Here is a 12,994-nt window from a genome sequence, read left to right as displayed (position 1 = left end):
GTGACACTCCTAAAAAGACCTGGGTCAATATTCATAATTGTGGGTCCTTTTCATATCTTGAACTGCCACGAAAGTATGACCCCCTGAGTGGTGTCAAATCAAAGTGAAAAAAGTACAGATTATATAAGTAAAATAATTTCCCCACCGGGGGTGACACTCCTTATAAGACTTGGGACAATGTTCCTATTTTGGGCCCTTTTCACATATCCCAAGAAGGTATGAACCCCCGGGTGACAATGGTATACCACAATAAAAATATACTGAAGCCATGGTTCAGCTTTGGTGCGGTAACCGCTCTAGTTCTCATTAACCCCTGTGAAATCAGGCCTGAAATATGTTTTTCTTTTAGGTGATATGAAAAAACATAGTTAGTTTGGTGGTATACAAACCCAGAAGTCATGTACCATTCTATGGGCCACTGTGATACGCATCTTTGCTGCTAGAAACCAAACTGATGGAGCAATTTAACTCAAAATTTGGAATAATAATGATTAGGTGATAGGCCTCATGTGACTTTTTGTGTGACAATTGGGCCCCCTACCTTTAATTATATCACTGTTCTTTGCAGGGTCTTAGCTAGAAATTCAGGTTTGCCCGTCATTTGAATAAATTTGCCTGTCAGAATTTGACCTTTAAAACATTTACCAGACTTCTACAGCCCATTGGGGGTTCAAAGAGTTCAAATATGTGTTGCTATAGCCTTGTTTTACAAACCTGGTCTACTAATAAAAGTCAATAGACTTTCTAAACACCTACAATTATAATGTAGCATCTGTCAAAGGCATTAATTTTGCCCGTCCCAGGAGCAAACTCCCCGTCTAAAATGACGGCCAGACGGGTGGCTAGCTAAGACACTGGTTCTTTGTACATGTATGTTTGTTACAGGCATGAGACTTTTCAATTTTAAAACTGAATTCAGTTTATTTTCTTTGAAATATCCGCAGCTTTATTTAATTTCAGCCTGTTTTTGGTACTTTTTGCCCAATTTCACATGCATTTTCAGTTTTTTTTAGGAAAGTGCAATCTTATGCCTGTTGCTAAAGATGTGTCATCAGGCCATATTTGTCCAGTTTTTGACATTTTTATTGATCCATTGATTATCCTTTTCTGGTGCATTGTGGGTTAGAAAGGGTGGAAGATTGGCGATCGAATTGCCCCCTTTTCTATCCCACAATGCACCAGAAAAGGATAATCAATGGATCAGCAATGTAGCCTATGCAGTTTATTTGCAGGATTATACACCCATCTTATAGGAAATTAGTAAATATGAAGCCAATCTGCTTTGTAAATAAAAACAACTAAAATGTATATAATGATTCATTATTGATATAATTTCCTGTTTAATCAAACCAAACAGGTAGTACTGGACTCTCCAGAAGCAGTTGTGGTACCAACAAGAACAGTGTGACGTTAAGTTGGACGAATACCATCACTTCTCCCAGTCAGTTTGAGATAACCCTGAAATCATTCTATGATAATTCTGGTGTGGATCAAGCGATTTCTCCATCTACAGTACAGGTAGGTCTTTTTGTTTGTTTTTTGATTTGTTCTGGTTTTGACAACCCTGGATAACCCAAGAAAGCCTCCATTAAAACGTATTTCCATTTGAACACCGGGATGGGTTGGGAACAGTCAGGGGTTAACACCCTACTCTGAAATAAATACCCGGGATCGATACATGTGAATGTGCTATCCACGATTTGATATTAGACAATAAATCTTTGGATACCGGGGTAGAAAATGATGAATATCTCCGGTAATTTTTTTGTTCTAAAGAAGCCATATTTAGATCCTTGCACTCGAACATATGTGTTGAAAGGATATGATAGTCATTAGCTTGACTATTGAGAAAGAAGAGTGCGTCTTGAACTCAAAAACTGGCCAAAATTCTGATTTTATATTGCGTTGGTCCTGTATGGACTACAGTGGCGTAGGCTAGCTGCACTCACTCCCGTGGAGGCAGTATAAAAGTCGATGACCATTGACCTCAATGGCGTATACAAGCTTACTCGCACACAGAGAGGTCAATTACCAGGCTATTGTCAGTAGCCTTAGTCATGTCCCTCGGCTCATTATGCATCTCAAAGGTTGGAACAAAATGGGCATGCATGGCTGTGGATTCAACCTACCATGGCGATTTCTGCCATGAAGATATCGGGGCGATGACACTGTGTCCCGATTCTTAAAAAACAAAAACAAATCTATACATAACATATAGGGTTCACAACTTGAATACTTTTTTAAATAAATCAAAAAATATTTTGACAAAATGCAACCGTTTAAAAAGGTATGGATAGCCTTATGTGTTGTACACATATGGACCAAATTATAACGTCACATGTCATTGCGTTCAGTCACAATAGTTCATTATGTAAAAAAAGAGGCCGTTTTAAACAGTGATAAAAGTTGCATCTGAGAGCATAGGAGTCAACTCTCAAACAATACAGTCGGCCAGGTCTATTCAGGCCCCCACGTGCCAAATATTGGGGCTGAAGACGTCCAAGAGAATACTGGATGAAAGCTTCCTCTCGGTAAGCAATTTCAAGTTTGCGAGAAATAAGAAAAGTTAAACACAGGTCTATTCATGTTTTGTTAAAGAAAACATGATTGCTATGGACTCAGATGCAACTTTTAAAACTGTCTCTTTTCTCACATAATTAACCATTGTGACTGAACGCAATGTTGTGTGACGCTAGAAATTGGTCCACATGTATTAAACAAATAGGGCTCAACATACCATTTTACATTTCGTAAAAGATTTTTTGATATATCTAAAAAAGTATTAGGGGGGAACTTATAAGTTGTGGATCCTTTATAAAAGACACAGTTGGTCAGATTGTGGAAGCAACAGGGTTACAAATTGTTGTTGTTATCAGTGTTGTGAGATTCTTTCTGTGTTTGATTTTTCCCCATCTTTCCTGCTCTCCCTAGGTTGTAGAGTGGAATGATAACAATGCAGTATTTGAGGGACTTCAAGCTGGTAACAGATACATAGCTGAGTTACGTGAGAGAACTGCAGGTGGTAGCAATGTGTTGCTCACTACCATGGTGTTTAGATGCTGTAAGTATAGTGCTTTTGAGGTGGAAATAAAACATAATGAAACTTAAGTTGGCAGTTTTTACAAAGTTGATTTCTTACATTCTCTATTCTTTCAACTCAAATAAGAGATTCAAAGTAGTGTTTGAAATCACTATATAGATTCATCAAGTTTGTTGTTAGTAGACATTATAAGAGATTTCTTTTGATCAAAACCAAAACATTTACTCACTGTTGTCTGTTTCACCTGTCATGGTCGACTCGATAGCCACTATCATAATAATGATTTTTGATCATTCTGATTGGATGTATTTAGTCTGATGTCATGTACCGTATTCATTCCAATAAGCGCCCAGGGCACTTAACAAAGTCATTTTGGGTGGGCGCTTATTTTTTACCTGGTTTACCCAATTTTTTGTGAGGGGCGTTTATTAGAGACGAATTTAGGCCTATGTATGTTATAAAAGGGTCCTGACACTTTCTTTTCTGATGTTGAAAATGCATTGCAAGTTTACACAGGATGTGCAGTCCTCCAGCTATATTTCACTGTATCAACGTCTATCTGTTACTTACAATGTAAACATTAATGATACCCTTTAGCAAATTGAAAATAGCCTGGGTGGGCGCTTATTGGTGCATGGGCGCTTATTGGAATGAATACGGTATGTGATCATCTCCTGGCTGATTACACCCTCTTCAGTCGGGATACATCCAACCAGAAGTAAGGATCAACAATCATCATTCTGATGAGCCCTATCGTATTGACCATAGGTGACTAAAAGTTTTGGTTTAGTTGAAAAGAATTCTCTTATAACAGAGCTTGAAATGATTATAAAAAGTTTTTTTAACCAAAGATTTTCATCATTTGCCATTGCTATTTAGAAGCTGGTCACCATTGAGCTGTTCCATTTGAAATTCATGCACCCCCTGTTGAAGATGTGACCTTAATCTTTCACATGCAGCATGGATGTCAATTGGGGTTACCTGAATGGATGATCCCACTTTAAATCTACACTCCCTGTGTAGGAGATTAAGGTCATGTCTTCCATAGGGGGTGTGTGGATTTCAACTGGAATAGCTCATTAACCAATGGGGTAATCAAAATCACGATTGATTAAACAAAAATTAAGAGAAAAAAATTAGAAAAAAAAAAAAAAAAGTTCCAAGGCCTTTTTCAAATGCAATTTACACAATTTACAGTTTAAAAAAATCCCTACCTACCTACCCTAATTTTTTTATGTTATGCCAATCAAACAATTTTTTAGGCCTTAGCATAAATATCTCTCAAATTATTGCATTTGAACTAGAGTCCCGACCTAGACAAATCCAGACAGGTATTGGGCAGGGGCAAATTATTGCATTTAAACTAGAGTCCTGACCTAGACAAATCCAGACAGGTATTGGGCAGGGGCAAATTTATGCATTTAAACTAGAGTCCCGACCTAGACAAATCCAGACAGGTATTGGGCAGGGGCAAATTTATGCATTTAAACTAGAGTCCCGACCTAGACAAATCCAGACAGGTATTGGGCAGGGGCAAATTATTGCATTTAAACTAGAGTCCCGACCTAGACGAATCCAGACAGGTAAAAGGTCCAAGGCCTTTTTCAAATGCAATTTACACAATTTACAGTTTAAAAAAATCCCTACCTACCTACCCTAATTTTTTTATGTTATGCCAATCAAACAATTTTTTAGGCCTTAGCATAAATATCTCTCAAATTATTGCATTTGAACTAGAGTCCCGACCTAGACAAATCCAGACAGGTATTGGGCAGGGGCAAATTGGGCAGGGGCAAATTAATTTCTGGAATAGCCCAATGAACCAATCCACCCTAGATCTGAATCTGTTGATCACCAATCCACCCTAGATCTGAATCTGTTGATCACCGATCATTTTGCATCACAGAATTAGAGAAGGAGAACCGGGACTCCCTATACCGCCCACGTACAATCGCGCCCGTCAGCTATGGGGAGAAAATTGGGGTATTCGGGTCCTTGCCGACGGTGCTTGGAGCGAACAAAAACAATTCTCGTCTCATCTGAAGCGTCTTGGTACTCGCATGCAGGTCGCATCAAGTGCGACTCTCAAATGCGCCCTTCATCCTTGTCGCGCTTGCATGACAACGAATGCCTCGAGTGCATTCCGAGGAAAACCGAATACCCCCAATTTTTGCTCCATGCCTATATCAAGATGGCGGCCGAGTCCCGATTCTCTGTTTTTAATTCTGTGTTTTGCATACAAATGCGACCGGATCTATAAAAATGCCAAAAATAACATATCATAAAGACTCCTTGAAAAATTAATTAGGGTACCTTCTATAATCTACTTTGACTGATGGCATAGATGAAACAAGGGAAAAAAATGTATGAATATTCAATTTTATAAGGACAAAATGTTTAAACCCCCTAATTCTGATAAACACCTTGAAGTAATCAAGTTTTCTGGTAAAATATGACATTTTAGCTAATTGATACAGTGGAAACTCATTATAACAAAGTTGTCAGGGACAGAGAAATTAGTTCTTTATATCCATATTTCGTTGTAAAAACAATAAATAACAAAAGAATTTAGTATCTTGGTTCTGGGAAAAATACTTCTTTATAACAGGGTTTTTCTTGTATCAGATTTCGTTATAATGAGGTTTTACTGTAGCTTCGTGAATTGAAGCCTAAATACTGATTTTACATGAAAATAATTGATCAGTTCATGTAGATTGGCAAATAAAGTAATATTCCCTGATTCCGATTCAGATACGGTTTAAATTGGACTGACTCAGAAATAATGACCAATTCTGATCACTTCATCACTATTGATAACCATTTTGTTATTTTGTTTGTTAGTGATTGCTATTGCTGTCGATTTGAATGAGCTGAACCCCATGTACAGTTTGCTACAGTTCAAACCTGCTGATAGCATTGAATACGACACATACAAACTACAGGTATGTATGACACAAACTAGACGCAATTACCCTAAGTCATATATATGCACAGAATCGCTGGCCGGGCCAGCAAAAACCCCTGTGGCTACAGGTAAGGGTCAATTCCAGGGGGTACCAAGTTACTTCTTTGTTCATCTTCTCTCCTTTTTTGTTACTTCTTTGTCTTCCGATAGCAAAAACCATGGTCAGTGTTAGGGTTAGTGAAGGAAATAAATGTTACATTATCAGATGATTCTTATCTAGTCCAGTAAAACAGTACTAGTTGTGGACATCATCGAAATCTAGCAGACTCCTTTTTCTACACTATCATTGTTGTGACAATCTTTTGTTTACCACTGATGCTGGTTGTTCATTAGCAACATGGTTGCCTTTTCCCAAGAATATCGTCAAACACATGACATGATACAAGGAGAAGTACAAAAGTTGCCTCCAACTGCGGAGAATATCCCAAGACTTTATTGTACTCCTAAAATCCACATGCATTATACCGCTATCATTGGTTACGAAACGTGGAGATGGCTATATAGTTTGATCAGCTCGTAATTGGCGGGAAATGTTAGGCTTTTACCACTACGCCGAAAAGTAGACACACGTTAAGAATGCTCTTAGTTGACCTGTCTGGTATTTATTTTGTGTTAAAGAAAGTAGACAAAGTATAGGACTTGAATTAATAATTTGTGATACTTCTGGCGAGAGGTCACAAGAAAATTCTCAAAATAAAATATTTTGATATTAATCCGCCATGTTATAAGGCCCGTCTATCAAAGATCGAGCTGATCTTATTGCGGATATCTTGTCTCCAACGGTTGGCAATTTCATCTACCATGTGGTGAACTCCAAGCAATTGGCCGAAAGATTTAGTGAGCATTGTGATCAATGAAGACAACATCTTATTAAATTCTCATGATGTCGTGTCGTTGTTTACCTGCACTCCTATTCTTGAAATTGGAGAAGGGATCTATGAAGGATTACAACAAGATGTATGGTTATAAACTGGCTGTTGATGATGTGGTTGGGATGCTGGATCCTCTCTACAACATACTTTACATTCAGAGGGAAAATCTACAGACAGTTATTTGGAACTGCAATGGGCAGACCTGTTTTTCTGTTAGCTACAAACATATTCATGGAACATGTGGAAGAGTCGCTACAGCACCTCTGAACTGCAAAGGCAAACTCTGGAAATGATATGTTGATGAAATATTGAAAGTAGTCAACAAAGATGCTGTTTTACCGCTCACAAATCACCTCAACAAAATCGACGATACCAACTCAATCAAGTTCACATTTGAGGAGGAAAAAGATGGGAAAATCTTGATATGTTGATTGTTGTGTTTCACCTCTGCATCAGAAACTCTGTTTGAGAAGAACACTTATGGACAGAAAAGACAACATAATCACAGAAGACGAGGAAGAGGAAGAAGAAAAACACCAAGAAAGTGTTTCATACCTGATACCCGCCATGGAGCATTGATATAGTCAAAACACAAATGGAAACCCCCAAAAGAAGAAAAACACCAGGAAAGATGAAAACAACAAGTCTAGGGGCTTCACCGTCATTCTTTATGTTGAAGAGGCCTCCGAACGCATTGCCAGAACTTTCAAAAGTTACAACATAGCCACAACCTTGAAACTCCAAGGAATATGTTAGTTCATTCCAATAACATATTATATAAGACCAATTGTAGAGTACGCTGCAGTGGCCTGGGACCCCCATACCCAGCACAACATCAAAAAGGTGGAACAAGTCCAAAGAAGTAGTGCGCGATTCGTCACCAGCCAGTATGATCGTAGGACCAGTGTCACCTCACTTCTTAATGATCTCAAATGGCCGTCACTCCAATCTAGATGTCGTCAAGCCAGACTCGCCATGCTGTACAAAATAAGGTACAATCTGGTCGACATCAACTGGGAGCAACATCTAACCGTAGCAACATCTAACACCAGAGGACATGCTTCCAGATTCTGGACACCATACTGCAGCTCCCAGTTTTACTTGGCTTCCTTCTTCCCACACACCAGCAGGGAGTGAAACACCAGCATTGAGCGAAGTCTCCATGTAACCAGCCGGCATCCTTCCTTTTTATCGCACATCACCTTGTATATATTTTGCACCTGATTCTACCTGCAGCCATATTCGTCATAGCAGGTACGCACAACTGCGGTGTGAATATATTCAGTTCCTGAAGCACACACTTACCTAGAAGAAGAAGAAGAATAACAAACATGATCCTATGAACTCCAAAGATGTCAATTATGCTATTCCATGTAAAGAACTGTAATTAAGCTTAAGTAGGAGAAACAGGACTGGGAAGAGGCTAAGGTAGTATGCAAAGAGGCCGACAGATACAAACGGTGGTAAAGGAGGCGATAGAAATCATAAAGCAAGATACCATCATGAACAGAGATGATGGGCACTACAATCTCAGTCGTCTGTTTGACGATCTTGTTGGAAAAAAATACTGGTAACTGCATCATTGCTGAGCAACCAGCATCAGTGGTAAGCAGAAGATCGTCACAACAACAATAGTGTAGAAAAAGGAGTCTGCTAGACTTCGAAATATTCACAGTGAGTACTCTTTTACTGGACTAGAAATCTGACATTATGTTTCAATAATAGTCCTGATGAACATGTTCAGGAAATAAATGATGTTTTGTATTCCATGATGCACATATCACCAAATACCAAGTTCTCCTTATCGTGAAATAAAATCCCTTTTTTTTGCCAAATGGTCGAAAAACCTGCCCATTGTAAAAATTTAAAACTTCAAAATTGTATGATCCTACTTATTACAGGTTACCAGCGCTAGCTCCGAAGCAGAATGTCAAGCCTTTAAAGATGATTTTGGCTGTCAAGATCTCAATCTGGATGGATGTGCCTGTGGAAGATATCTTGCCCAGAAACCAGCCATATGTCAGGTCACATTTGGAGTTGCTGCATATATTGAAGACCAAGGAGACATCGTTGTGTCAAACACTGTTTCTCTTTCAGCCAATGACAGTAAGATATTATAAAGCCTAATAGTAGGGATGACCAATGAACCATCAACTTGATTAGAACACTCCCATAGACATGCAGGGAGCTCAACTGTGCACTGCTTGCACATACATTTCTAAATTGATCTCATTCTTTTATTTTTCAATATTTTTCTGTAAAATTTGGGGAAGTTACTGCCAATTATATTTTGTAACTATCTTGCAAATTACAGCAACATAACTTATTTTGTTTTTCTGTAAGTGCAAGTCAAAATTGGTCCATCGCCACAGTGCGCTTAATTGCCAGTGGCTGAGTTTAGCACTGCTCAAGAATGGCACAAAATATTCAAATCAGTAAGATCAGGTGAAAAACGTGGCCTACTGAGCTGTAATTTGGCAGAGTTGCCAGTAATACCTCTATCATACCCTCTGTAAAAAGGTTAAAAAATTGAACAAGTAGATCTCGAGTTACAAATTAAATCACCAGCTTCCCTTTGGAATTTTTATATTCCTTTCAAATCATGTTAAGAAGACACCTTTCTGAACATAAATGTGAAGTTTCGTGCTCATTCGATGTATTGTTCACCTGATCTTAACCCTAAACGTTTTCTTATATTTAGGCCTATAACATCTACAACTTGCTGCTGGCTATACCTTGTTTAGGACTTTCAAAAGAAGTACCTGAATGTGCAACCATAACTGTTTCAAAATAGCCCGCGATAGTCATGCAGGTAACTCCGAGGTCAAGCATTGAATTGGTTTGAACAAAGATACTCATAATGTATTGAGTGCTACTTTGGTTTGAATGAGGAATACTACAGGAATACACATGAGCATGATGAGGATAATCTCTATTGTTGTGAATGAGTCAATGACCTTCAAAACTTAAGATTTTGTTTACATACACCTACTAATTGGTCATATTAAACCCAATAACATTGAAATTCTTGGTTGTGAAAAAAAAGTTCACCTACTTAGTGCAATTTTGATTTTGTGCCATATCGGCTATCTTGGATGATTTTTGGCAAATGTCCTCTAAATGCATGATTTCAATGCCTTGGTTTGAAAAAATAAGTTATGCCAGTGACTAGATAAGTGCCATTTCATAAGAAACCCCTTTGATACTTTCACAATATGCTTGTTTCATGTTTGCAAATATGTTAAAATAAAGAAATATATAAAGGTAAATATATGCTTATGCCAATTTTGCTCCCAACTGCTATTTTTGGACCTTGTCATTTATTTCGTTCCAATGACCGGTCAGAATGGGAAACTTTGATAATTCATAATTCGAAAAGTTTTTGACCGATTTTGACCATTTAACCACCAAAATACTTCTGTTGATTAGTTCTACTCAGAAAACAATCTTTTGTAGCAATAGGGTCAACATGAAATTTTGATGGTTATCCCTACTAATAGGTTGGGTGCTGGGGGTGTAAGTCAATTTTCAACATTCAGATGTGGGCCTTAGTGGTCAGCAACAACTTGTAAAGTGTGCTGAGGCTTGTGGATCAACGTCTAGGCATTGTGCCTGTGTGTAGCACACTATAAATCACTGCGCCTTTTTTTAAAGGTGAAAGTTGGAATTTGTGTGAACATAACAAATATGCTGAAACAAATTATTAACTAAATTTATTTATGATCAGTAGGTCGATCGCTCGTAGTATTGCCATAATTTGACTATGCCTCAACCTCACTCTGAACACTCTTGTAGGCGCTGGAATGAAATAGTAATTTTCTTTGTTTTTACTCATTTGCTTGGCTCGAAATTAAAAGGGGACAATGTGATCAGTTACAGCTATCATTGGAAACTAACATTTATATAGAAAGCTATTCTTTATGCAAATCACACATTTAATGCGTAACATGCTTGTAGAGGTGCGCATGTATAGTACTTTGTATCATATATGCATAGTCCTAGCACGTAATACTCGAACACGCTTGCAGTATGCGCAACTGAATTAATAAGTAAAGTTGTAAGTAAAGTTGTAAATAAGTTTTGTTCATTTTAGAATAAGGGGAGTTTTTATGATATGGTAACTTAATTTTTGCTCAATAGGTGTTACAATAATATCTGATTAAGAATGACAATAAACGATATGAATTTTTTTACTCTCCTCTACCTTTATCGTGCCTTCCTGTCGTCTAACACACGGTAGAGGATAGTAAAAACAACAAAAATTCTCTCTAAGCATCTGATTTTGATTTAGTAATTCTTCTTTTGCCAACAGATAATATTCAGTCTGATGTTGTGTATGATGGTGAAATCGGGCCAACCTATGTAGATGTCTGGTGGCAGGTTGACAAGAATCCAGACGACTTTGATTTCTATTATCTAAAAGTCACAGAGACTGATAATAATAATGACATGAAATACTGCACAGCAATCCCGTGTCCCACAGATCCATTTGTCAAGCAGCGTATTGATGGCCTTGCCCCGGGGCAGTGCTATACGCTACGACTTGAGCGATGGAGATACACAGAAGTGGGTAATGCTAATAATGTTGCACTTGATGCATTGGATATAGAAAGGCAGATCTGTACTGGTAAGCTTCATGCATCTTGTTGTTTGTGTGGTTGTTTTGTTTTGAGTCAGTGTATTGAGGACCTAAACCCTGAATAATAGTTTTGCATAATTATTTATATGACTTGAGATTTTTTAAATTTCTTTTAAGTGAAAGTGTCGTATGTAGTCACTTAAAAGTGAGACTGACCATATTACTGTGTTTTTTTTAAATTTTCAAAGCCAAAATAATGATTTTTCTCATATTTCCATTTGTTATTTCTTAACAAAAATTATAACTGATGAGTAATTAGTAATAAATGTCAGGAAGCCAAAATAATGAGCCTTCATTAAGCCAAAATGATAATAAAAATTTAAAATAAACCAATAACTATTTGGAGCTCTACAAATGTATGGAGGATTATAATCATGTTAGGATAATAAATAAAAAATTACTCTGCTGTCCTATAAACTCATCAAATTTGGCTGACTCCAGTTATCCATGACGCGTCGACGCGACGATGAACCATCGACCAAGGAAACGGAAACGAGTGTTGCTATCGATTACTCAACCACTTTTGTTTATTTACGTTGATGATGATCAGCTGTTGATTCAACCCTCCGACGATTTTTTTTTCATTTCTGCCTCCTTTTAAAAGTAAATTTCGACAGTCATGGTTTAGGCCTACCTCTGTGAATGTTCAGAGTGTTAGGCCTATTCCCACACAAAATAATGGGCATCAATTAAACCCTTATTTTCAAACTTTTCCGAACTTTCCGAGGCGCTTGGGAAAATACTTTAGGCTCTCGTTTACAAGAAAAGAAAACACTTTCAGGTCTTTAAGCTTTGTTGTAAGTAGGCCTATAATAGACTTGATTTAAAAAAAATATGATTGGGGATAGGCCTACTTAGACCCTCATGCATATATCCTTAAAAAAACCCCAATTTTTAAACCTTGTTTGTTTTAAGTAAAGTAGGCCTAATTCTCAATATTTATAATAACGAAATATTCAATACATATTTTAACAGCATGAACAGCGTAAAGCATTTTTTTAAATACGATTAAAACGTTTTCGAATTTAAAATGTACTCTATTCCTATTCAACCATCTACGGTTAAAACTCGATATCAAAAATGTTGATGTCTCTGATCGACCATCTAGGCCTATAAACACGATGTCAAAATGTCAATTTTCGAGTTTGGGTAGGCCTAATAGCAAATGCTTTTGATGCAAGACAATTTCAAACAGGAAATTTAATCTCTAAAACACAAATTCGTGCCTTTTTTTTTCTTGTTTGGATAACTTTTCCCATAATTATTACCATGCGTGATACATGATTAAGATCAAAGCTTTTGGTTTTCATAAAGTTTTGAACGCTTGTCTTATTTTTATTTTTATTATTTTTTTCCTAGGCCTGTAGATGTTTTACATTTATAACCTTTTTACAAACTTTAATAAATATGAATTAATTGTTTTAAAGCATTTTTCGTGGGACGTTTTGAAACGCTCTTTGTAGCATGATGTAGGCCTA

The 12,994-nt window shown here is 37.3% G+C and overlaps 1 protein-coding gene across 1 annotated transcript in view; it reads left to right on the top strand.

Moving 5' to 3' along the window:
- LOC140166988 (uncharacterized) overlaps positions 1-12,994 on the top strand; it is a 113,980-nt gene that overhangs the window by 29,377 nt on the left and 71,609 nt on the right. The window contains exons 8-12 of the mRNA XM_072190470.1: positions 1,358-1,518; positions 2,932-3,061; positions 5,882-5,982; positions 8,779-8,983; positions 11,190-11,504. Of these exons, the coding sequence (XP_072046571.1) occupies positions 1,358-1,518; positions 2,932-3,061; positions 5,882-5,982; positions 8,779-8,983; positions 11,190-11,504 (912 nt within the window). The remainder of the gene's footprint in view (positions 1-1,357; positions 1,519-2,931; positions 3,062-5,881; positions 5,983-8,778; positions 8,984-11,189; positions 11,505-12,994) is intronic.

This window comes from Amphiura filiformis, chromosome 12 (assembly GCF_039555335.1).
Source record: "Amphiura filiformis chromosome 12, Afil_fr2py, whole genome shotgun sequence".
NCBI lineage: Eukaryota > Metazoa > Echinodermata > Ophiuroidea > Amphilepidida > Amphiuridae > Amphiura > Amphiura filiformis.
The sequence above is the reverse complement of the archived record's forward strand: the minus strand, read 5'-3'. Positions and strand labels throughout refer to the sequence as shown.